The sequence below is a fragment of the Branchiostoma belcheri genome, unplaced genomic scaffold (assembly GCF_001625305.1).
Source record: "Branchiostoma belcheri isolate BF01 breed outbred unplaced genomic scaffold, Haploidv18h27 scaffold40, whole genome shotgun sequence".
In the NCBI taxonomy this organism is placed as follows: Eukaryota; Metazoa; Chordata; class Leptocardii; order Amphioxiformes; family Branchiostomatidae; genus Branchiostoma; species Branchiostoma belcheri.
Window position 1 is genome coordinate 2,622,106 of NW_017804021.1, and position 26,659 is coordinate 2,648,764.

Consider the following 26,659-nt stretch of genomic DNA (forward strand, 5'->3'; position numbering starts at 1 on the left):
AAGACCTACCCACATACCAAATATCATCACAATCCACAAAGGCCTTCTTACGTTATGCTGACCACAGGTCACACAGCGACAGGCAGTCTGAATAAACAAACAAACAAACGAACAAACATTTATCAGCTACAGGTCTGGTACCCCAGCTCACACAGCGACAGGCAGTCTGAATAAACAAACAAACAAACATTTATCAGCTACAGGTCTGGTACCCCAGGTCACACAGCGACAGGCAGTCTGAATAAACAAACAAACAAACAAACAAACAAACAATTATCAGCTGCAGGTCTGGTACCCCAGGTCACACAGCGACAGGCAGTCTGAATAAACAAACAAACAAACAAACAAACAATTATCAGCTGCAGGACTGGTACCCCAGGTCACACAGCGACAGGCAGTCTAAACAAACAAACAAACAAACAAACAAACAAACAATTATCAGCTACAGGTCTGGTACCCCAGGTCACACAGCGACAGGCAGTCTGAATAAACAAACAAACAAACAAGTATCAGCTACAGGACTGGTACCCCAGGTCACACAGCGACAGGCAGTCTGAATAAACAAACAAACAAACAAACAAACAAACAAACATTTATCAGCTACAGGACTGGTACTGCAGCTCACACACTGACAAAACAAAAACAAGAGAATTCATCAATCTGCAACAGAAGTACAATTATCGATGGTTGTTGCTGACTGTGTCTCTGTGTTTCTCAATAACTACTTAGTGGACTGAGGAAAAATGGTTGATGACATGGGTTGTCTGCTCTAGACAAGAGGGTCTTAACTATGTAAAATTGGACGGGACTGTATTATCATATCTGTGTACCCGGTATAACACACCACCTTTGCATGCACGCGGCTTGTCACAGGAGGGGTTGGCAGGCCACGTTTTAATCTTGACGGATTAATTTTGCGGACGTAGTTTAACCTAAAAGAAAGTGGATTCAAAGACATTGACGGTGCATAAATCCAACATTACATCGAAAAGTACTGTTGATTAATGGATCTTAGCCTAATGTGGTACTTGTTAGCCTATTAGTAAGTTATATGGTGTATGTTTAATTTGTGTATCTTTCGGCACCCGATATCAGCCATGCTGCCTGGGTGGCCAATGTATTGCCTCGTTGCAATTGAATTAAAATAAGATAAAAATACATGATGGCGACGTGCGGCCCAGTGCTTTCCCGTTGCTGACATACTGAGCAGCTTTATTTATCAACTACAGAATCCGCCTGTTCACGTGTTAAATCAATACAAACCGAACCGGGTCATCTGTCAGCGGATCCCGGCGTGACATCAGGCGTCCATCTTACTTCATTAAGTCGCTATTAGCGAAATAAGACGTATTAACTGGAGCTTACATGTATAATGGGATGTAGAGGACTTAAGACTCGGCGTGCCACTTTCCTGCCAGGACTGACCATGAGCAGAAATCCCCCCTGGACATATTTCAGCCATTCAGCCCCGTCGTTACAATTGCGACTGGGAGAAAAAACGGACCGAGGCAAGAAAAGATCAAAAGAAGTATGAAAAGTTGGTGTAGAGAGTAGCGAAGGATGACAGAATTAAAGGAAATTACCAACTAACGTACAGAGGAAAGTGTGACATATTGGAGCTACTGGAAAGATATATGTCCACGGCTGTCCAGGAACCTCAAGCATACGCTTTTCGGCTGTGTTTTATTGAAGCCTTTTGAAAAGACCACAATCGGAAACCGATAAACAAGGATTGTTGAAACAACCTGTTCTTTAAGTGCTTCTGGAAGACAAATGTGAAGAAGTAAAGAAGAAGAAAGAGAAATGACAGCATGACTGGACGAGACAAATGTGCATGTGGCAATGTGGGAGTAAAAAGAGGCGGCGTAGAGTGGGGAAAGATACCCCTAGCCTCAACCCAGGGTTGCAAATTGTTATCGGTACTCCTGTGGCGTATTTTAGTCTGACTACTTTCTACTATATTTCCGCAACCTGAAGGGACTGAAAACGAAGAAGTAACGACAGAGCGTTCAGCTCGGAACCAAGAGATCTCGGGTTTGAATCCTGCCATGCCACCGATCTTTTGTCCGTTAGAAAGGCACTTTACACGAATTTCCATGCTTTACTCATGTGAAAATGGGTATGCCTGTCCTCTGCGTTGTTGACGGCATAAGAATTCGTTGCCATGTCTTGTAATAAATATGTTGGAATAGAAAATAAACCGCCTTGATCAAACTGTCGTGACATTAGCCCCCCAGGGAGCCAGTAACTAAGGATCTCTTCTCACGTCAGGTTTGTCCCGCTTTACTTTGACGGCGGCAGTTTTGTCTCTCTTTAGCCTGACAGTGTCCCTCTGACGGCGGCCTTCGCGTGTTCATCCATCTCTCTCCCGGACAAACCCCCTGGTGAGGGGATAACTAAGATCTCTCCTCACGTCAGATTTGTCCCTCTTCATTCAGTCTTTAGTCTCCACCAGCCTCCTTTGCAAGTGGAATAAATAGACCTAAAATAATGTAGCTGGCTATGGGAGTTGGCCGGCTATAGAGGGTCCAGTTTGCCTGGCCAGCTACATTATTTTAGGCCGATTTCTACTATTTATTCAGCCCGAAAAGGAGTCTGTTGGAGGCTAGGCGGCCTGCGCGTGTTCATTCATCCCTTTCCCCCGGACAAACCGCCTGGGCAGGGGATAACCAAGATCTCTCCTCACGTCAGATTTGTCCCTCGTCTGTTTAACTGCGCCCCTCTTTACTTTGACGGCGGCCTGCTTGTGTTCATCCATTCCTCTCCCCGGACAAAATAACTAATATTTCTCTACACTTCAGATTTTTCCCTCGTCTGACTAACTGCTGAAGATTCGCCCCTCTGTAGTTTGACGGCGGCAGATTTGTCTCTCATCGCTCTGACTCTGGCCTGCTTGTGTTCACCCATCCCTCTGCCCGGACAAACCGCCCGGATCACGCCTCCTTCCCGCCTGTCAGCTGCCGAGCAGAGATAACAGCTCCAAACCGCCGCTTCACCAGAACCCCGAAACGCCGCTTACACAGTAACAACAGACGCCAGCCCTCCCGCCGGGCCATTATGCCGCGGCTATAGAAGAGGAAGGGGCTGACATATTCCTGGTTTCACGGATAACAACCGGGTAGCAGCGGCGGAAATTACTGTGCCTGACCCGCGCCCTTATCACCACATTTCCTGCTTGGTGCTGTAGTGTTACACAATGGGGCAGCGTTAAGGCTGGGGATGAACAGAATCTGGTTTGGCCGGTCTGGACAAAACAGCGGCGGCGGCGGTACAAGCTGCCGGGGCAGGCCGCGCGAAGCATACTGTGTGATGAGTAGGGTCGGGAAGGAACTGCGATGATAACATTGTTAGCTCGGGTAACGTATAGGCCATTCTTTATTTTGTTCTGTTCCCGAAACAAAGAAAATCTGAGGAGCGATACTGTGTGGTTTGTTCGATAAGAAATGGTGCGTAGTTTCGGCATTTAAAAACTGTTTGCTGATAAGGCTATTTACTCGCTGCTTGTTAGGGAATTAGGTCTCCGCCTTACACCAACAAAGGGAAAAGAACCCCCACTAAGTTATTAAGAAGTGAACGCCTATCAGTAGAAGCACCTGTCTTTGTAGTACTCCGTAGGCGTCCTTCTATCTCGAAAGATGATGGTAGCACGCTGGTGTAGTGCTTATATTCCTGGTAAAGAATTTAAGAAACAAACCGGATGCAGAAAAGGCATTTAGCGGTGATGATTCAACCCAAGGAGGACAGCATAGTGTCTGCAGTCTACTTTAGTTCAGTTTAGATATCTGTTGTTTCGTTTTGTGTTGTATTGTTAGGGTCATGTACAGTTGCATAAAAACGGAGTGCAAGTGCAAGTGCCAAACTTTTGGAACATTGACAAGCTTTTTCATTCATCTACGCGTCTCCTATTCTACGGTTTCAATTTGGGTGGTAATTAGGAGGATCTGTTGGAGTTTTTGTAACATCTGTTGCACCTCATTGTGGTAGGCAGGAGGGTCTGTTGGGGGTTTCTGTAGCCTCTGATGATGATGACTCACACCGTGGGAAGTAGAAGTGGGCGATGTGTGGGTGTGACACACGATGATTCATGAAGAACTTAACCAGTCAGGACAAGTGCTTAGTTCTAAGTCCTGAATAGGCTTTAACTAATATAAACAAGATTCAAACGGAAGTTAACTGTTTTGTCAGCAAGCCTTGAAGTTGTACTCGGTTTTTCATGCGTAGGCGAATGTAATCGTCGGTCCAGAAACTTCTCTGACCACTGGAATACTGCCCTGTCTTTCTGTGCAGATAGTTATTGAAGGTACATCAATAGACTTACTGATCATTAGTGCATGGCGACTGCTGTTCCTGAATGTTCCATTGCTAACGCAGGTTGTGTGCAAAGATCTGAAGGTCTGTCAGGAGAATGGCCGTGTTGAGGAAACTCACTGCCAAACGTTTTACACTTCACATGTTCAAAGAAGTGCTTTGTTGGTGGCTGTCAAAGCTTTTGGGAAACACTTCAAATAGTCTAGCTATGGAGTCCTGCAGCTTTGAAGGCACTCAGTGGGGCAGTTATATCACACCGAATGGCCTGCCAAGCATAACCTTTACACATCTAACTGTACGCGTTGTTCAAAGCTATCTAATGCGAATATCCCTGTTGTAATTGGTGACATAAGTCTACACGACATGAAGTCAAACTGTTTGAAGTGTCCAGAGAGACTTCAAATGGCTTTTCGGGTTCAATGTGTTCTACATTACTTATTCACATTGACATGGAAGCCGAATGAGAATCAAACTCTTTCATGTGTTCAGAAAAACATCAAATAGTTTTTTTTTGTCTACCTCAGAGCGTTTTTCCCTTTTGTGCGATACGCACACTTACAGGGTGACGGATGTGATGGGTCTGAGGCCAAGGTTTGCACACAAGACGTTTGAAAGACTTAGTGAAAGTTGCACAAGACGTTTGAAAGTGAAAGTTGTACTCACCTGAGACGCTGATGGAGTCACTGCCGTCTTTCTTGGAGAAATAAGCTGAAAGACATGATAAAAACGTCCTGTTAAAATTACTCTTGTCAGGGATACCACAGTGATCAGACTTAAGTCTCTCTATCGTCCTGGAAAACGAAAACCAGAAGAGGAACATAAAAGAAAGGAACATAAGACCATCAATCCGGCGTATAAAGCCTTTATCACTTATGTATTGAGTCTCTCTATCGTCAAGAAAAACGAATGTAACCAGAAGAAGATATTTAAGCTTGATGTAAAACAGGAGAACATAAGTCCCTCCATCCGGTGTATAAATTCTTTATCACTTATAATGTAGGAACAGATGAGATGTTGAGCCGCCATCACGGCCAGTGTTAGTGTACAAGGCGCCGGGGGTTGCGGAATTGTTCACGGTTCATTTGTTAGACTTGGGAAGGACCGGGGCTATTTCTTCTTCAGAACACATACAGGGATGGATTCAAAAGGTGTAGAAAGTGTGATGAAAACTATGTAAATGGAGGAAGACATCAATGAGTGAAGGAAGAGGGTGTTAACAGTAATATTATTGATGGAACATGTACGTCAATCTTCCGTTTACTGTAACTGAACGAATCTGTTCTGGATAGTCCACACGTTCCAGAACTGTGCCTAAGCCGAGTTCTTGGATACGCGGAGACTATCCAGAACCGTTCCTGACCCTAACACTAACTCATACAGGTTTAGCACTTTGTAGGAACGATTCTGGATACAATAACCGCCAAGCCCCCGGGATTTTAGATCGAAACCTGTGCCTGAATGGCGTTAATCTGCCGGGAGTGTCTCGGCTGACCCGAAACCTGACTCTATTGTCCAGCAGCTGTGTGAGTTGTGGGGAACAATGGACGCTGAATCACCGGGTTACTGCCGAGATCGATCTCTGCAGGATGGGAGCCGATTCTCGGTTATCTTAATGAACAGTTTTCCGTTCCTCGGCACAAGGAACTGTCCGTGGTGCCCCTGTACACTTGAAGAAGCCACACAGGCGAAACCGGTCGTGTGACAGGCTGAATAAAAGTTCTAAACGGGAACTACGCGGCTCCAGAATGGCTTACTGAGGGACGACTGCGTGTGCGAGATGTCGGTTAGCTGCAGGAATGAACCCCCTCTACTGTATACTACATGGTGCCGGTACTGGTTAGAACTACTCCAGGCTAGGGCGTAACTATATGCTAGCTTACATAAACATCATCATTGCATCCCGACCTTCTCCAGACCATGGTTGGGAGTCAGTCGTGAGCATGGTCATATGTGCTTGAGAGTTGGTCGGCGAGGTTGCTCATTAGTCTTTAAAAGTCGTCTGCACTAGTTGGCTATGCATTTTGTACAATCGGGAAGTTGGAAAACTCATATTCTGTTTAGACTTGACTTGACTTGAGGTACGACCAGAGGAGCGAGCTGGAGCTACAATATGATGGATTCCAGGCTAACTCAGTGCCGACCTGGGTTGGGGAGCGGTCACTAGTTTGAAGCTCTAGCTAGAAGATTTATAACAACAAACTGACCCTGAATAAGGAGTTTCTATATACACGCAGGTAGGATCAGAGGAATATCGACCCACCTGCCTTCGCTTTCTCAAAGCTACCTTCGACTTCTTACGGTAGTACTAGTGTAAGCCTGTCAGCTTACCTGCAGACGGCTGTTCAGCAGCACTTAAGGATAAACTACGTATCTTCTACACCATGTGTTCGGCATAGCTTCACCACTTCAGACTCTTCTCCAACTTCGGTCAATACTAACCCACAAAACTAATGATCTACAGCTGTAGGGAATATCATATTTCACACAAAAGAGCCTAAACTAAAGCTAGCACAGGACGCGCTATCCCTGCAGATTCTACACAAAAGTAGGCTAGCGGTGTACGGGATTAACCTATCGGCCCGGCCTTACACATCTACATCTGTATAAACTGGTGTGTTACTGGTGAATCCAGAATCGTGCCTTGACCGTGCCTTATCCGGTTCTGGATATTCCCAGCGTATCCAAGAACGTAGGTTTGCCCCAGGCATGGTTCTGGATAAGCGTGAACTGTCCAGAGCCGTGCCTAAGCATGGTACTTGATAAAGCACGGTTCTGGATAGTCCCCACATATCCAGGAACGTAGATTTGCCACAGATACGGTTCTGGATACACACATGCCCAGACCCGTGCCTGAGCATGGATCTGAATAAAAGCACGGTTCTGGATACGCGTGAAATATCCAGAACCGTGTCTGAGCATGGATAAATAGGCTTCTGGATAAAGCACGGTTCTGGATACAACACACACGACGAACTAAGACAGTAGAACACCATAGGTTCACCTCTGCGCGTCCTCAACGTAGATTTGCGCCAGGCACGGTTCTGGATACGGATGGACTGTCCAGATCCGTGCCTGACCATGGTTCTGGATAAATCACGGATACAACACAGCCCGACCTAAGACTAAGACAGTAGAACACCGTGGTCTCACCTCTGCGCGTCCTCTGCATGTAGGCCTCCAGGTCCTGTTCCTGGGCGCCTCCGACCGCCGCGAGGCACAGGACGGCCAGCAGGCACACCGCGCCGCACAGCACGAGCTTAGCCACCGACATGCTGATGGAGTAGGGCTGGGTACCGGAACTTCTCGCTCTTTGTCGTTTCTGGGAAGGTCTAGTCGCCGCTTACAGCTGAGCTGTCTTCGTTGAGGTTCTTTCTTTGAGGAGTAAGTTTGGCTGCTTTGATACCGTCGCCTTATATGCCGTCTGAAAGAAAGCGCGAGTCTTCCGCCCACCTGCTTCTGATAGCGTCACCGCCCTGCTGATGCGACGTGAGTGTACCTGCCGCCGCGCCCTGCAGTATTTATACGGCCGCGAGGCGGCGCTGCGAGATAAATGGCACCGCCGTAAGAGTAATCCTGATGGATTAGCCTCCGTAGCAGGCTGTTTGGGGATTGAAATTATATTTGCCGATGATTTACTAGTCCTTTTCTGATCGTTGCCCTGTTCTGATCACGATCCTTAGTTTCTACAGCACTTGTCACAGGGCTCTTCGAGTAGCCTGTTCGTGAGGCTAGCGCCACCTGCAAAAAAACGCCCTCCAAGTAGCCTGTTCCCGACACTAACACCACCTGCAAAAAAAGCTCCCTACGAATAGCCCGTTCCTTAGGCTACAGCGCCCCACACTTCTGCCTGTTCCATCGCACCGTGAGGAGGCAGTTTGTTCTCAAAGCTAACAGTTCTTGCAAAAAAGCACCCCCGAAGCAGCCTGTTCCCGAGGCAAACGCCACCTTCTAAAGAGCACCCTTCGAGTAGCCGTTAGGAGATAATCTGTTCCCGAGGCAAACACCTCCTGTAAAAATAGCACCCTCTGAGTCCCCTGTTCCCGAGGCTACGCCCCACACCTCAGCCAGATCCATCACGTCATGAGGAGGGTGTCAATCCCATCCTTCCCCGCGCGCGGGACCAGATGACGAAGCCTCTCCGTAACTCCGGCTATCTGTACCTGTATCGCCGGTATAACCGCCCTTCAGTGTAACACACAGGATAATCCTGTAATGTAGAACATAACCCCCATACTACATCTGAAGTAATCTCCGGACACATACTAGAATCCAGTGCGATTTTCTGGAGTTTTCTTTACGGCTTTTATCTTGGAAAACACACAGACCACAAAAAAAGACTTACAGAATGACGCAAAAAAACACAAGCCGGAATCTACCATTTGGAGCTGAATTTTGCCATTGTCTTGTGCACTTATCGGCAATGATACGATGTCATTACTTGGGTCAGCGTAGGCAGACTTAGCTATGGAGAGTCCCGGGCGCATTTGTGGAGGTTTTTTTAAAAGGTTTTTATCTTGGAAAACACACAGACCACAAGAAAGACGTACATAATGACGCAAAAAAACACAAGCCGGAATCTAACGTAGAGTCTGCTTTAAAATTTGCATTGTCCCTTATTGGCAATGATACAAGTCATTACTTTGGTGATCGCAGGCAAGCTTAGCTGGCAATGGCTGATTAACACATGTACAGAAGTGATGCAACGAAAACGTCAGTCAGTATCTACTTTATTATTCTCAATAGTCATACTAACAGTTTCAGGCTTGTTTGCAAGAGCAACTTTAGCGCGATATCTTTATTTTCTATTTATTGGTAATGATACATTCCATTACTTTGGTCAGCTAGCGCAGGCAGACTCAACAACAAAAAGTAGTACAAACGAATAAGTATATTAGGTTGCAACAAATGAGTAAGTCAGATTGATGAGGATAATCTGGTGATTCAAACCACGACAGGATGTTTTAATCTTACATAAAAAGGCACCAGTTCGCCCGTTAATTTGCACCCAGGAATCAGGTCATGTAAAAGCTTCAGCTATCAGTGGTGATGCCGGCGTGTCAGAGCTCCATTTCCCGCCAAATTTCCGCTGGATCCCCGCTGGATTTCCGCTGGATCCGCCCTGATGCCGCTTCAGGCATGATGAAGAGAAGGCTGGTTTATACAGATTAGCGCCATTCGTTTCAACGGTTTTTGTCGTCAGAATGACGCTAGCGCGCGCTATGAAGAAACAGTACAGAGAAAGCGGCAGTTTGGCACCTATTGTATCCAGAACCGAGCTTTATCCTGTACCATGCTCAGACATGGTTCTGGATAGTTCGCGCGTATCAGAACCGTACCTGGGGCAAATCTACGTTCTTTTGATACATGGGGACTATCCAGACCCGTACCTGATCCTAACCCATTCAGTCATATGGAACTACATAGACACGATTCTGAATGCGATATTGCCTTCGGCATCTTCCTCTGGTAGCTCAATGTGAGTTTCCTCCAGCTAAACTCTTAGATATGATGGCGAAATTACGATAAAGAATCACCCACTCATGGCTGAATGAACCTTTATTTGACCTGGAAGACCCTGTCGGTCTTACCCACTCTTCTCAGGGATCCTGTGAGGAACATTAATCTCAATTCCTCACCAGCAGGCAGCTGACCATTTCCTCGTCTCCTCCGCTTGCTCCATCAGGCTTGGCACACATCCGTACTACTGCATTGCACTGAGGATGTTTCACGTATTTGGACAGGTGTTTTTAAAAAGATGTGTCTAGACAGGTGAGTCTGAACAGGTGGATCTGGACAGGTGTACTTGCACAGGTGACTGTAGCCTGGCCAGACTGGGTCAGTGGTCAATACATGCTGAAGACAGATGAAATCTGACCGCAGCGGCTTTATTCATTCAGTCATTGAATTTTCAAATGACTGTGCGGCCCATTTGATTATGACACATTGATTTTCAATGGGACGCAGAAAACAAAAACGAATAAAAAACATCAGTATATCAAGGAAAATAAGCTTATGCCAAAATGGTAACAGAGGATTGTGAGACTGACCAAAAGTATATATAAAGAAATATATCATGTGGTACATGAAAGTGAAGAAAGCGAAGAGAACAAAATAATGAAAATCGTTATCTGTTTCTAAGCGATTAATCAGTCTGCTTGTCGATAGGAACATCATTACCCTACATAAGCTCGGCTTTTGTATCTACGATGTTATCCAGTTCTATGCTTATCTAGTTCTATACTGAATGGGTTAGGGTTAGGATCAGACACGGTTCTGGATAGTCTCTGTTGTATCCAGAACCGTGCCTATCTAGTTCTGTGCCTGAATGTGTTAGGGTTAGGATCAGGTACGGTTCTGGATAGTCTCCGCGTATCCAAGAACGTAGATTTGCCCCAGGCACGGTTCTGAATACTTGTGGACCATCCAGAACCGTGCCTGAGCATGATCCTGGATAACGCACTGTTCTGACCATACAACAGTGACTACAGTAGCCGATATCCGCCCCACATTAGCCTGTAGATCCAGGATCCATCACGTCTGTCAGGTTCTGTCATGCCGTACTCCCGGGATCTCCCGATCCGTTACGCGGGAAGTTAGAGAATAATAGTTGAAATGAAAACCTGTCCTGTGGCTCGTGGATTGCCGCCAGTAATCTTCAGTGAGCCTTGAGTTATGAGCTTCGTTTTCAGATATATACGACTGTGCTTACAATAACAACTCTCTAAGAGTTATGTTGCCGTCCCTGTTTTTATTTCGTTGTCGTGGTTATCAGCCCGTTACTTGGTTACGTGTATTCTGTGAAGTCTTCAGTCAGTCCTGGCTAACAATACAGGGAGAAAACGCATTGCCAGAACAGTTTGGCCATTATAAACTTGATTTGCCAATGAGAAATTTCATCCTTACAGTGGGTTCCCCTGCCCAATTATTCACCCTTTTGTGTTGAATTGTACTATCCATACCCCCCTAGGAAGGCCTGGTGGATGCTACTATTTTCTTCCGAATTCTTCTATACATAACACCATGGGAAGGCCGGCCTGGCAGAGGCTATGTTCTGCTACTGTTGTCACCCTGTTACCAGGTAGCGCCATTGATAAGACAGTCACCAGCAGCAGTATTATTTAAGACTATGCTCACGAGTTTTTGTTTTTACCTGTTAGTAACAAAGCCTTTGGCATCACCTTGATATACAACTGAGTTTATCAAAACTACCAACAACTCATCCCACGCCGTCACAACTGAAGACGTCATATTCGGCCTTGCACATGTAGGGATAACAGCAACACCGCGATTATAACGGTATCAGTTGCCATTTCCTGAAGAAAATGCTTCTATTTCACATTACACACGTAGGTCCAACAGCAACATCATGTTGCCACTTCCACAAGTGTGCAGCATCAGTAATATATCAAGGTTGCCACTGAAGACACTGGCATCTCTTTGACATAAAAAGGAGTTTATGAAACACCAGTAACAACTCATTCCACGCCGTTGCCGTTATTTTCGGCCTTACACGTGTAGGGATAACAGCAACACCGCGATTATACCGGTATCAGTTGCCATTTCCTGAAGAAAAGGTTCCAAATCCAGGCTTTATGCGGGTAAGACGGAGACGCGAGACGCGCGAAGCTCCTTCAGCCCGCAGACGGCAGATATCACAGCCCGGAGCCTCTCACTGAGCCTGCGTACAGCCCGGATAAAACAACATGACGTCACGGAATTAAACCGTGCCTGCGCAGGCGTGAGAGTGGGCAGTAAGCTTCAAGCAGAGGTGTGGGGCTTTGGATTACTTTTGACACCTTTTTAGGCGTTTTTATCGGGCGTTGTTTTTTTGTGTTTCGGTATGGTTTTCCGCCAGCCAAACCATGGTAATGTTTTGGATGCCTTTACCTTCACCTTCACCTAGTCCCATCCTCATGTCTGAGGGTCCAGTCAATTTGATACTGCCTTGCCAAAAATACTGTCCTGCCAATTTGATACCTGCCAATATCTATTTGATACTAATGGTAATGATACTAATGATACTGATACTAATGATAATGATACTGTCTTGTCAATGTGATACTGTCCTGCCAATGATACTGTTCTGCTAATTTGATACTATCCTGCCAATGTGATACTACACAATTTGACACTGTCTTGCCAAGGTGATATTTTCTTGCCAATTTCATACTATCCTTCCAATTTGATACTGTCCTGCCAATTTGATACTGTCCTGCCAATTTGATACTGTCCTTCCAATGATACTGTCCTGTAAATTTGATACTATCCTGCCAATGTGATACTACACAATTAATACTGTCTTGCCAAGGTGATACTGTTTTTTACTAACTGTTTTCGCCAATATGATACTGTCTAGCCAATGTGATACCGCACTGTCGACACTACATGATATCTTCTTGGAGTTTGGTCCACAGGAGCGCTGAGGACTAAGAAGACTCTCTGTGTTACAAAGATAGCCACAGGATCACCACTGGGGGGGGGGTATCTGATATATGTTTTTGCCTTCACATGACGTCAGAGTTGTAAGCCCATTAGCCCGGTCGCCGTTAATCCCGCCATAAATCTGCTAATCCCCAACACGGCGGATTAACGCGGATTAACGCCTCCTAATCCTGCCTCCGACACCTGGGGACTCATGACGTATGCGTTTCCAACAGGTTCGCGTGTTTGGGTCAAGCCTTTTTTTTTCGGAAAGGGACTTTTGAAAGATCAATGCTTTTTCTCAGTCGGTTATGGTGTAAGACGTGTTTACTGTTTTCCAGATGTTTTCGGAAAACTATCCCTCACACCACAGTTAAGGTTCAAACCGAAACCTCTCTTACAACAAGCACGGCTGCACCTGCTAACTGATGAGGGTCATCTCCAAGCAGATCATACGGTGGTCAGGCAGTATCCATTGGACAGAGGAGTGACCATTAGCCGCCGCGTACCGGGGTGGCCAATGAATACTGCCTGGCCAATTTGATGTTGTCTTTCGTACTTGGCCACCGAAAGATCTGCTTGGAGATGAAACTGAGGGTATTTGTGGATGTGCTGTACAACTTTCAGCTGTTATTGTTGAGGAACATGTTACGTAGATCCTTTGGAACAGTCAGACTTTGAAGTGAAACCCCGACGACAAACAAATCGTCTGTCACTGTGCCTCGGGTCATGCAGGTCACTCCATGGAGGCGTAGTTATGAGTTAAATTCAATTCAATTCATGAGATGCTTTTCTTGTTTCAGAGAACCGGTGCAATAGCTCAATTGGTAGAGTGCTCGCTTTGTAACCGGGAGGTCGTGAGTTCAAACCCCGGCCGGGTCATACCAAAGACTTTAAAAATGGTACATACTTCTTTCTCTGCTTAGCACTCAGCACATATGAGAAAGAGTGTGGGAAGGTCAAACACACAGCACTACCAGCGGACTAGCCCCCTGCTGTAGTGCATTGCACAATTGTGTGTCGCCCAAGGGCTACGAAATGGAGATGGGCACCACCCTACGCTCGGGCAAGAGCACGGGAGACCTTCTTCTTCCTTCTTCTTTTCTTGTGGGCATCGAAGCCGGAAGTTCTGATGGTCTGTCAAGGCTTTGATCTATTCCAAACCATTGACTTCTGACCACTGTCCGTGTCTTCTGTAGTGTCTTAAAGAACTAAAAACGTCGACCTTTCATCTGCATGTTACTTTTGCTAGGGGACCATAGAATTCTTCCAAGGTCTTTTCTATGAAGTGCATGCCATGAGTCACTGGAAACTGCTGAAAGAGCTTGTTTCGCCCACGTCTTATCAAACTGAGACATTCTGACGTCTGAATGATTTACAAACATTGACATGTAAGTGCTCTGCTGAATTACTCGCTATTCCTTCAATAAGAATTGTTCCGCTTTTTAAAAAAAAGGCAGCCTTGCAAAAACCTCAATCCTTTTAAGTCCGTCGGCCTGCAGAAGTAGATAATAGCTGGCGCTCATTGGTCGTGACGACACACGCCGTCATGCGTGGTTCACGTGATCGCCGCGTGCCTTTGACGTGTCAGATGCGGCCTCGTCACCCTCACTGGTCAAACGTGTGTTATTGTTGATCAAAGGACAACAGTCAAGGCTATGGTCAATGGTCCACTGGCACTGGAGCTTAGCAATGTTTCCTGACAACTTGATCAGCCTTTCACCATTAAAGCAGGAAATGGGAAATCAGGACAGAACACCCGCTCAAGTGTCTTAACGTTTTATTCCGTACTTTTATGTCGTGGGCAAAACATCATCTTCAGCTATTCTGGGAAAATCCATGCTCTACAACATTACAAACATACAAAAGTGCTATAAGCCTCATGGCTTTATTTCCACTCCTTCATGATCTCTTTTGTACGCGTCATTTATAATATTTACTAGTAATTCCTTATCAAACGTGTGCGAATAAACAAACAATATAAACTAAAGAAATATGCAGAGTTTTCTCACTGCAACACATCACTTCTTTAGTCGAATGCAGATGACTCAGTAATCTCAAATTATACTTTGAAATTCATTAAATGACTATTTGCAGAAATAAGTACAAGTATTCTGTTTCAAAAAGCATCCACTTTGGTGGCCTTGTCGTATGGCTTATTCAGCTTACTCCAATCACTATTTGTAATATAGTGATTTTAATATGATATTTCCACCTCTATTTTAAATATGATATGTCATTACTTTTATCTGAATACTTGGCACGACTATATGTAACGAGTGATTTTAATCGTGATATCTCTACCTGTATTTTAAATATGTTATTATGTCACTACCTGTTATATTAATGTTTACCAGTTCAATTCAGTGCGAGTTACTACTTACACTGCGAGACTGTAAATGTTTGTTGTGAAGCAACAATAATAAACCAATCTACTACTAATCACTGCATCTGGCAGATGTAAGACATTAACATCTGTATCTCCTGCAGCACCACAGGCTTGGCGGGGTGGATGTTGTCCTGATGGTCCCCTGCTGACGTCATGTCCCAGGCGTCCAACCAGGCCACGGGAACGTCCCGGAACACTTCCCTCTGTATCTGGTCCAGCTGATATCCGTACCTAAGAAGGTAAACCGAGACGGGGGGCGTTACAAGCTTATCTCTGCACCTGGTCCAGCTATTATCTGCACCTGGTCCAGCTGCCAACCGTACCTGAAAATCATTAAACCGAGACGGAGGGCGTTACAATCTTCCTTCTGCAACTGGTCCAACTCATATCCGTACCTGGTAATGTAAGGTAAAGAACCTTCATTTAACCGAGACGGGAGGCGTTACAGACTTCCCACCACCTTTGACCCGGTGCAGTACGTCACACTTCCCTTTGCACGCGGTTCAGCTGCCACTCATTGAATATGTGGCTTGCTCAAAATCAAAATGGTCAAAACGCATAAGAAAAACATAGTGAAAGATTTAGTGTAAGAATTTCCAAGAACGTTATATTCCAATAATCTAATATAGATATTTGTGTATTTGTTTGTTTATTTACCAGTCACTAGTGGTGATGACGGGGTTCCAGCGGGTGTTGGCAGACTTGATCACCACCAGCGTGCGGGGACTCCTGGCGAGCAGCCGCAGTACTGCAGCCCGTACAGCCAGCATGCGGTCTGCGTACATACTCAGGTACGTCTGCGCGAAGTGCGACCAGATAGACAGCACCAGTACTGTGTCTCTTCCGCCTGGTAACCTGTTCAATGAAGGAATGGATGAGTGAGTGTGTGAGTGAGTGAGTGAGTAAGTGAGTGGGTTGGTATGAGTAAGTGAGTGAGTGCGTTAGTGAGTGCGTGAGTGAGTGTTCATCACTTTACCCAGACATACATACAAACTTTATCTATTTTTTTACAGAAAACATAAACGGAAAGTAAGTAACTACATAGAATCAAACAAAGTGGACGAGGGATGGAGCCTGAAAAGCTTGGTCATTGTGAATACAGCTGAAATAATCAATAGATAAATAAGAACAAATTAACCTGTCGATGAGGTCCACTTCATCCACGATGTCCGTGACGTTGACCCAGCTGAAGGTCCGGACCGGGTGGCTGTGGAAGTTGAACTTGATGCTGACGTTCTTCTGTAGATAGAAAAAGTCATTGTCAACTGAAGTGGCGCATGATGCCGCTTTAGGTAATAGCATGATGCGACTTTCCTCACAACTCGCGTTTTCGCGTTTTCGCGTTGTTGTATCCAGAACCGTGCTTTATCCAGAACCATGCTCAGGTAGGTTCTGGATAGTCCACTTATATGCAGAACCGTGTCTGGGGCAAATCTGCGTTCTCGGATACGCAGAGACTATCCAGAACCGTGTCTGATCCTAACCTTAACCCATTCAGGCATAGAACTAGATAGCTAGGCGTTGTTCTGGATTCATATGGTTCTCTTACCTCTTGATGCCTGACATGTAGCGGTCCGAATTTCGGCGGGACGTGTTTCGGGGTGAGGTCCTGCACGGGAAGGTTCGCATTTAGGTAGTAGAACAGCTGCCGCGCGGTGGAGTCTCCCAGGATCTGTACCGTCTTACCGGCAAGGCACCTGCGATGGGTGGAATTATTTGGAACGTATGCTTAGTGTGCAATAAAGGTGTTTAGAAGTCAAAGAAATAACCTTCCTTGTCAAGAATTGGCATTCTCAACCATCAGAGGTCCTGATTCGTGGACAACCTTCACTGAAATCATGGCAAGAATCTTGGAAAACGTCTTTAAGGTAATATTAGAGTCTGCCCGAGAATACAAGATCTAATACAACGGAAAGAAAGGGGAGTAGATTGACAAGACTTGAAGCAGCAATACTACCAGGCGATACAAGGAACAGTGCAGTTCTTTAAGAAAGCCAGCAGTGGTAAAAAAGATATAGAAACAAGTTGGGGTCTGTACGGGCCACCAGGTCTATTAAACACTTGCCATACATTGTATCCATTGCAATTGTTGCGCAATAAAGATTGATTGATTGATTGATTGATTAATCTATATGGGTCTTACCCTAACCCACCCCTAACTTAGCAGCTTACTTCATCCACTCCTCAGGACTGTACTGTTGGTTCTCACACATGGTGGAGATATAGACGTCCTGTAGGTAGAACCCAGCCGGGGGGGTCTGGAGGGGGGTCCCGGGCCTACAGGGGGGTCTTCCGGGAATCTGCGCCGCGCACAGCACTCTGGGAAGCTGACGGGTCTCCATACATGCCTCAACGTCATTCCGCTCTGCAGAAAAATGTGAAATCAGACATTTGGGGTTTCAATGCTAATAACTCAATGCTTATAACTAATATGAAAAAAAAACTCAATCGTAGATATCGTCCAAGGCCCCACAGTAACACTGTAAAGCAAATTTACTGAGCTCCAGGGCCTACACTAGCTTTAGAAACATACATACTAGATAAATGAATGGATAGATACATACATACGCCAGGTTTGCAATGAATGTTACAATCTGAATGTTGGCAAACCGTCACAACTTGTCTTACCGATGTCATGGACCACAATCTTGTCTGGACCTTCCGGGTTTGCCTTGATGGTCTTCTTGTAAAACGGGCCGCTGGTAAAAAATATCAAGAAACCGTCAAGTAGTTCATTTTCTCTTAAAATTCTTTCAGTTTTAAGGTAGCGATGACCGCATGAAAGCTCTTTCTTTTTTATTCGAATTGCAATTATAGCAATGCAACCAACAAGTTCCTTTGCTTAGACAGTGAGTCACAACAGCAAAGATTCGACTATGTGGCCCAGAGACAGGGGCGGTAACCACTAGACCATACTTACGCACCAACTGGTTCATAGCAACAAATGTATGCTGGGCCCCATTGGAAAGCAGCTAGCTGATCAAGAATGGGCTATCCAGCCGCTTTATGATAAACTAAATAAATAAGTAAAAAATATATATATAATGTACTACAAAACACGCACTTTTCCTCCAGCAGACGCCCCTCCTCCGCGGTGACGTTGGGGAAGTTCCTGGGTAGGAAGACGTGAGACACGCGGTCCGCGCAGGTCATGTTAGCCGGCTTCTCACAGAACCACCAGATTCCTGGAATGGAAGGTGAGTAAACGTTCCTGAAATCTTGGTAGTGCCAAATTTCCTGCAAGGTTGGTGTCATCAGTATCAAGTCAAACTACAAAGGTAGTATTTGCAAAGCAAATGCATGATGTTTTCTGCTCTTCTGCATATGGTCTGCTCTAGCTGTTTATTCTTACTCAAACACATCCACACGTATGGTGACAGGAGTCTAAATCCCTCGTACTATAAAAAAAGGTAACATTTGCAAAGGAAAGCAAATGCATAATATTTACCTTCGCATCTGGTGTGCTCTATTCATTCTTAGTCAAACACAAACACATCTATATATATGGTGACAGGAGTCTAAATCCCTCCTGCTATAAAATTGCAACATGATGTAACCCAACACTAGTTATAATTACCATGGTAACAAACGTCTGGTTCTGGTCATTGACCTTATATGTTTGGAGAAGAAGAAGAAACCGAGCAAAAACAATATTTTTTCTTTCGTTAAACATAATACTAGTAACCATTTGGTACACAACTGCACGGACATGTACGTGTGAAGATCCTACCATGTTGCTGGTTAGAGTAGTCGCATATGTTGTCCGCTGGTTGGTCCATTTTAAGGTTGCACTTGACCTCTTGCTCTTCATCGCCTGCCCGGAACTTACTCCGGAAGCGGAGCAGGAGAGGGGAATCACTCCGTAGCCTCCTCAGCACGGACACGGCTTCGCTCGGGTGCACCAGCATGATCTAATTAAAATAAGGGAGAGGAGAGGGAGAGGGATGTCACTCCGGAGTACGGAGATAGTTTTGCTTGAATGCACCAGCCCAATTTAAGAAGACTCAACATGACTTGTTTTCATCTACCGATCTGGAAATCGTTAATATAGGGTAAATGACGATGTGGACAAACGTATGTTTGCGTTTCCACACTTCTGGTCCATTTCAATTTTAAATTTTATTAAGAACAGTCTACATAGCAGGGGTACGTAGTACTCCTGAATTGTGTGGACTTTACATAAGTATAGAAATGCACAAGACAATTACATACAAAAGTGGGACATGAAACACTAGAACACTAGGTCTGCGTTTGGCTATTGTACAATCTGATTGTGCAATGGAGGAACGAGTTGTACAGTCTGTTTGTCCGTGCCTTGGGCACCGTGATTCCCCCTGAGTTGAAACACCTCCCAGTGTGCTGTCCGACCTGGCTCCCGGTACCAAATCGTGTAGTGGGTGGTCAGGGCTGAGCATGCGCTTGAACAACTTGACAGCCGCAAGCTCACGTCTTTCGCGGAGTGTTGGGAGGTCGGGAACATTCCTCCTTCCCCCCAGAGAGATGATCGTCAAGGCTCTCCTCTGCACTCTCTCGAGGGACAGTTCCTGTTTCTTACTACAACCCACTAGGAGCACGTGGCCGTACTCCAGCACAGGCCTAACAAGGGCTGTGTACAACTGGATGAGGTCAGAGACACTCATTCCTTGTTTGGTGAGTAGTCTAAGGAAGTGTAGCCTCCGTGAGGCTTTCGTCACCATCGAGTTGACCTGCTCGTCAAAGGTAAGACCTTTATCTAAGATAAAACCTAGACCTTTTGCTGAGTCAACGACTGGCACTGGTTCTCCCCCAAGGGTCAATGTAGGTGGCACGGGAACACTTCTGCAAAAGCAGATCTGGAGCAATTGGCTCTTCTTGATAAAGGGTTACTAATGCGCAGTTACAGAAACGTGCAGTACATCAGGGAACCGCCTTACGGCGCTGCTTACCGACACGGTCACCTCTCCCGGCCACAGCAGCCTCAGGCTGGCCGTGTACGTGCCGTTCCCGTGATCCTCCACGGTCCCCACTGCGGACGTCCTGCAACAAACACATCAGAGCTTTGCACTCACGTGACTATGACGTAGCATTGTGCGCCATGTTGCATGCTTAAACCTGACGGTATTTTCATGTAAATCTACGATAGCTTCAATACAAAATCACATCCGACAAACTCCCATATGTCCTATATCCTACATACTTATGGCAAAATCTTTCTCATCAGAACTGTCAAAGATTGTTTAAAGAAATGATACCTGTTTTCCAGAGTTTGTATCTTCGCTCGCCAGAAGTCGCCTCCAAATGACTTCTTCTGCCCCTCTATGTTAACTGCCTGGATTTTCACCTGAAAACAGACCAATCAAGGATAACAGCGTGGTCAGTTGCTTGAGAATGTAAGTGGTCAATCGAGTTATAAGACTGATCTCAATCATAAGTGCCTTCCAATGAACGTATAGGCTTATATCCAGAACCGTGCCTGAATGGGTCAGGGTTAGAATCAGGCACAGTTCTGGATAGCCTCCGCGTATTTCAGAACATAGATTTGCCACAGATACGATTCTGGATACGCCTGGACTATCCAGAACCGTGTCTGACCTTGGTTCTGAATAGAGCACGGTTCCCGGATGCAACAGACTGACGTGAAAAAGCTCCCCCATGCGTGACTAAGTGGTACAGCAGCACTCACCTTGACAGTATCCCCGACTCTGTACGATCTGCCCGGTTCGTGGATACAGAACCAGGACTTATCCGGGTCCATCGGCAGGTTGTAGTCCACCCTGTCCGGGGTTGGCCAGGAGTCGGCCCTCTGGAGGAGCTGGGTTTTGGACGGAACCAAACGATCTGCTTGGGGAGGGACAGGGTTGGCGTTCTGGGATCTGTTGGTGAGCTCTTCCAACTCAAGGGCTTCGATGTCAACCACACCGTTCTGGTGGTCACCGATGTCACCTGGAGGGAGTAACGATATGTTTGTTTAGAACTAGCACCTGCATAGTAGGGTTAGTACAGGAAAAAGTGTACCATGCAGGTGTTTTATCTACCTACATGTATATATATGCGTGAATCCCGTGACTCAGAAGGCTTGAATGCATGTTAAATAAGGTATATAAACTATCCGTTAGCGTGCTGGTAAACAAAAAGAGTTAAGACTTAGTCTAGTAAAACATTGAACTTAATTCCAACACAGAGCGATCAAATTTTCGACGACTACTGTCGCCTTCATCAGGATAATTAATGACCAATCACTTTACAACGTGATCCCGCGAGAGTTACGGTTTACAAACACGTGACCTTATTCACACGTTAAGGGTTAAGACTATCACCAAACCATAAAAGCCTTGTAGCCATGCTGATAAGGCACTCTTATTCGCCAATAACGCACCATTTAGCGGGTGTTTATTCCCCAATAACGCACCTGTTAGCGGGTGTTTATTCCCCAATACACACCTGTTAGCGGGTGTTTATCCACCAATAACGGACCAGTTAGCGGGTGTTTATTCCCCAATAACGCACCTGTTAGCGGGTGTTTATCCACCAATAACGGACCAGTTAGCGGGTGTTTATTCACCAATAACCCACCTGTTAGCGGGTGTTTATTCCCCAATAACGCACCAGTTAGCGGGTGTTTATTCCCCAATAACGGACCAGTTAGCGGGTGTTTATTCGCCAATAACGCACCAGTTAGCGGGTGTTTATTCACCAATAACGCACCAGTTAGCGGGTGTTTATTTCCCATAACCCACCTGTTAGCGGGTGTTTGTTGCCCCCCGCCGTCCGGACCCACTTGTTGTCCCTGTGAGACCAGGCCAAGTCCTTCATACGGTCATACCGGGGAATCCCCTCCAACACCTTCCCTCTGACGTCATGACTGACGTCATAACGGGGGATTCCCTCCTGCACCTTCCCGCTGACGTCACGTTGCCCCTGGTTACGGCCTGCCTGTTTTGTACCCTTCTCGCTATGAGGTGGCTACATGTGGATGGGAAGAGTTGTCAGTATTCCGAAAGCACCTGAAACATCGACAACCTGCGCCTACGCTGCCTAAATGTTTTGTGTGGCATTTTACCTTTAGATAGGAGACAAAACACACAAAAATACATGCAAGTGAATGATCTACTCCGGCAAGATTGCTTTTTTGCACACAAATTCTTTGACCAGCCTTGCTTAGAAAATTAGCCATAATACCCATGGATGATCAAACATAAATCGTGGGGTCGTGTGGCGTAGTGGCAGAGTGCTCGACTCAGAATCAAGAGGTCCCGGGTTCCAGTCCTGACATGTCATCGAATAAAAAAAAAACATAAATACTGTACCTCACATTCTACACCCAAACACACCTTAAATGTTTAGCTTATTCCCTGTGCATCTAAGACAGGAAGACTTTAAAAGCTCACCTGTCTGATCCCGTCATATCCTGTCCACAGCGTGAGTAGTACAGCTGTAGAGATGACGCAATACAGCAGCGGGTACAGTAGGGAGGTCCGCCGTATCAGGCGGAACATGGTGGAAACACTCCCAGAAATGTGGCGCGGGTTTACAAAATTAGTCTTTTAAAAAATTATTAATTGTCATATAGAGCAACCAGTTTTTACATAATTTACAACAGTTCCTGGTCGAAAGAACCTGTGTTACACTATACAGATAACATGATCAAGGAAGTAAAGTCCTGCTTCACTTCACACAGTGTTCTATATGTTGTTTTGCTGTCCGCCATCTTGATGACCTTCACCGTGATAACCTCAACATGTTTGTTGACTCTCCATGGAACGTCATTTGTCCAGCTGACGTCGTCAGTGTGTTTCTATTCTTTGCAATCTCGCCTTGATATATCTTAGAAAAAAGATATTTCTAAGATGTACCCAAAGTCCAGGTCGGAGATGTAGCTTGACCTCTTTAGCTTTGTGGCAGGATTGTCAGGGTCGCCAAAGCAGAACCGATTGCCGACAAGAATCTATGACCACCATGTCCGTCACAAGACAGCTGAAGTTTGCACGACACGACCACGACTGTCACACGAATGATCCCAATTTGCTGCTGTATGCCTGCCTGTCTGACTACAAATATTACAGAATGAGCCTTACATCACAGCAGTCATAGGTCACGAAATTCGCAATGGAGGGGGGGGGGTAAAACCGGTTGGACGCCCTGACAGTCTCACAAGCCTGGCTGTGCAGTCAGGTGGAACGGGGTGACTTGTAGGTAGACAATATCTAAACAGTGTTTACCTAACTTCAGATTGTTTGAAATTCTGGCCTCCTCTGAAATTTTTTTCCAATCATGCGACTAAATATATGGTCGATAGGGTTGTAGCTATTTCGTATAATAAGTTCAGGCGATGTCGAAATCCCTTTAGGTCTGAATACTGTACATATGCATGCAGACAGTAGATACATAGTGACCATGTGTCACTCGTCTCTAAGTTAGGACACACTGCATGACAAATGTGAACACACCTTAAACTATACATGGATACCTGTACCTGAATAAAGTAAGATCTACCTGTGAACGTCGAAAAGCCAGCTGAGGACAGACAGTTAAAATGCGACCCACGAAGACGTTAAAACAGGCTTGTAGCCAATTACTCCCATTATGACAGGTAATGGGGCAACGACTAATCGAATGTCCTTGGTAGAAATGTGTTTCCGTTGCAGTTTGTGTTTGGGTGGGATATTGGATGGGTTTATGAACAAAATACTAGTAGCCTGAACCAGGAAAGTTGTGGATGTATCTTTATGACATTTGGTTTGCCGGTAGGCGGTGTCTCATTTCATTGAAAAGCTTGCTTAGGCCACGTTAAAAAAGAGAGATTTGATGTCGTTATTGGTTTGTATTTGCCAACTAGTTATACTAAGTATTTCTGTCTACACTACATATTCATTTGGACCATATCCTTTATTCCTGAAGTGCCAAAGTCGCATGGTTGGACCGGGGGCATCCCGGACACCTCGGCGGGCCTTCTTGCCGTCTGGGCGGGCCTGCCTGCCGTCTCCCCCTGTATAACCCCCCGGGCCATCCCGTCACTGAGCTCTGCCCTCTCCCCCCGTATAACCCCCCGGGCCGTTCCGGTCACCTGGGCGGGCCTGCCTGCCTTCTCCCCCCGTATAACCCCCCGTGCCATCCCGTCCCGGAGCTCTGCCCGCTCGATGTAGGTCTCGTAGTAGCTCTCCAGCTCGATATCCTCCTGCTCTGACTTGGCGAACAGCAACAGCAGAAACAGCATGCTGCAGCCATAGAACGTCAGCAAACCTTATAAGGAAATATACACCTTATAAGGAAATATAAACCTTATAAGGAAATATACACCTTATAAGGAAATATAAACCTTATAAGGAAATATACACCTTATTAGGGAAGTGCGTGGAACAGCAACAGCAGAAACAGCATACTGCCCCCGTACAACGTCAGCAAACCTTATAAGGAACTAGAAAGGCCAATATTTGCTTTGGAGCAAATACAGCGATGGGTTCACCACATTTTACGACATGGCAGGGAAAGAATGAGAAACACAAGGGAAAACAATGATTTACATTGATATAACTATAATATGAAGTAACATACGACTAAAACAACAGTTGGATAGCTATTCCCTACTTTATTGGTTAGGATTTTTAATTGCATAATGCAAACTGTTGATTTTCAAAATAAAAATAACGTTCACGCCCCGCATTCCAATGCTGGAGCAGGAAAGCTTGAAATACCTACCAAAACCCTTGAATACAGACATACTGTCAGTATGGAGATGCTCTGTGCAGATGTTAATCAAGTTAAATCCCAACAGCCAATCAGCAAGAAATGCTCTGTGCAGGTGGAAATGCTCTGTGCAGGTGTTAATCAAGTTAAATCCCAATAGCCAATCAGCAAGAAGAATAGAGGAAAGCTGCATGCCTATTGGTTGATGCCCTGCATTCCATTGTGATGACTCATACCCAAACGTGGTAAACATGGCACACTAACACAGTAATACATTTGCTATAACACAGCCAAAAAACTCAAATAAAACCATTCTAAAAGCCTGTATCACAAAAATTTAAAAAACGCCTAGGGGTATTTGCCCACTGTACCTCCATACCAAATTTCAGGACCTTAGGCCCTAAAATGAAGAAGCTGAATCCATTGAAAAAATGGCAGGAGAAGAAGGAGGAGGAGAAGGAGAAGAAACACCAGAAAAAGCAATATGGTTTCACCTCACCACTTCGTGGTGTGGTGAACCCATAAATATACACCTTATAAGGGAAGTACGCGGAACGTCAGCATACCTTCTAAGGGAAGTACGTGATCGTGTAAGCAATGTTACACATGGAATATTTTGATAAAACTAGAGCCCGACCTACACATGTGTGTGTTTAATGTGTAGTGATGAAGACTGTAGTTACATAGAGCAGTTCAAATTCACATGATGACCTCCAGGTTTAAGCACCCAATATGGCGGGTAATGATTACGTCACGGTCTCGTGAGTGCAACTACTATACATGCAATAGAAAAAGAAACGCTACATTTGTCATGGCGCTAAAACGTACTGTACATGTGCATCCCTGCTTTAGATCAGCTGTGTCATTCACATGCAGTATTGGAATGTGAGGCCAAAATGTTTGCTACTAGACAAATGACAGACCGAATTTAGAATCACAAAACGTAAGTCTAGTTCTAGTTCTATCATATAACCTAATGACACTGTGTTGATTGTCATAAGAAAGAAAACAAACCGATGATGTAGAGAAGGACGTTCCCATCCGACAGTACGGAGCCTCCTATCGGCGCGCGTGCGCAGACCGTCCCGTTCCCCGTCAGATTGTAGCCCTCCGGGCAGAACGTCTTGTTCAACACGTCATAGAAATCCGCTGCTGGCGAGTCCGGTACCGCGGAGTCATTGAACTGATGTCCCTCCATCCTTTCCCTAGTTCGTCGCTTGAGTGTTCAAGAGTTCAACTGTTCAATAGATCAGTGGCGTCGGTGGCGCAACAGTTAGAGCGATAGACTCGGAGCCAATACAGTAGGTCCCGCAACCGGGTTCGATACTCACCATGCCCCGACGTTTTTCCCTTAGTTTGTCGCTTGAGTGTTCAAGAGTTCAAATGTTCAAGAGTGGCGTCAGTGGCGCAACAGTTAGAGCGTTGGGCTCTGAACCAATAGGTCCCGGGTTCGATACTCACCGTGGCCCGACGTTGTGCCCTTGGGAAAGGCACTCTACACGACTTCCCCACCTGTACGGTGGAGAAACGCCCACCAAGCCTCTTTGGCTAATCTGTCAAAATGTGCGTCAACAACACAATGCAGCATGGTAGCGCCAATGTGCCAACATCTGCCCATATGCCACAACACCATAAGCCTATTTTTCTGCAATGTTTTGCTACCTTCCACAGGCTATGATGACGAGGCGGCTTTAGAATTTGTACATGTTACATGTAGAGGATATTTATACATCTGCACCTGGTCATGTCCAGTCCATCTTGTGCCGTGGGCTGAGTGGTTCGTCCAGGGGGATCAGCTCAGGCGTGAGAAACTTTAATCCTGACATTAATCTCCCAGCAGGGATTATCACCTGCTAATCCCGATCCGTTAGTCCTAAT

The 26,659-nt window shown here is 45.6% G+C and overlaps 3 protein-coding genes across 3 annotated transcripts in view; all 3 read right to left on the minus strand.

Moving 5' to 3' along the window:
• Positions 1-7,724, minus strand: part of LOC109477615 — a 10,773-nt gene extending 3,049 nt beyond the window's left edge. Inside the window, exons 1-2 of the mRNA XM_019778958.1 lie at positions 7,459-7,724; positions 4,972-5,016 (exon numbers count right to left, since the gene is read on the minus strand). Of these exons, the coding sequence (XP_019634517.1) occupies positions 4,972-5,016; positions 7,459-7,579 (166 nt within the window). The 5' untranslated portion in view covers positions 7,580-7,724. The remainder of the gene's footprint in view (positions 1-4,971; positions 5,017-7,458) is intronic.
• Positions 7,725-15,171: 7,447 nt separating this feature from the next.
• On the minus strand, positions 15,172-22,593 carry LOC109477519 (NXPE family member 3-like). The gene is made up of 13 exons (XM_019778805.1): positions 22,486-22,593; positions 21,835-22,060; positions 20,781-21,040; positions 20,350-20,438; positions 20,044-20,134; positions 18,849-19,029; positions 18,183-18,303; positions 17,747-17,817; positions 17,291-17,483; positions 16,668-16,815; positions 16,257-16,357; positions 15,776-15,973; positions 15,172-15,349 (listed from the first exon to the last, which is right to left on the minus strand). Exons 1-13 carry the CDS (start codon positions 22,591-22,593, stop codon positions 15,172-15,174), a joined length of 1,965 nt encoding a protein of 654 aa, XP_019634364.1.
• Positions 22,594-23,957: 1,364 nt separating this feature from the next.
• Positions 23,958-25,979, minus strand: LOC109477520. The gene is made up of 2 exons (XM_019778806.1): positions 25,796-25,979; positions 23,958-24,337 (listed from the first exon to the last, which is right to left on the minus strand). The coding sequence occupies exons 1-2, from the start codon at positions 25,977-25,979 to the stop codon at positions 23,958-23,960; spliced, it is 564 nt and encodes a 187-aa protein (XP_019634365.1).
• Between the last annotated feature and the right edge of the window lie 680 nt (positions 25,980-26,659).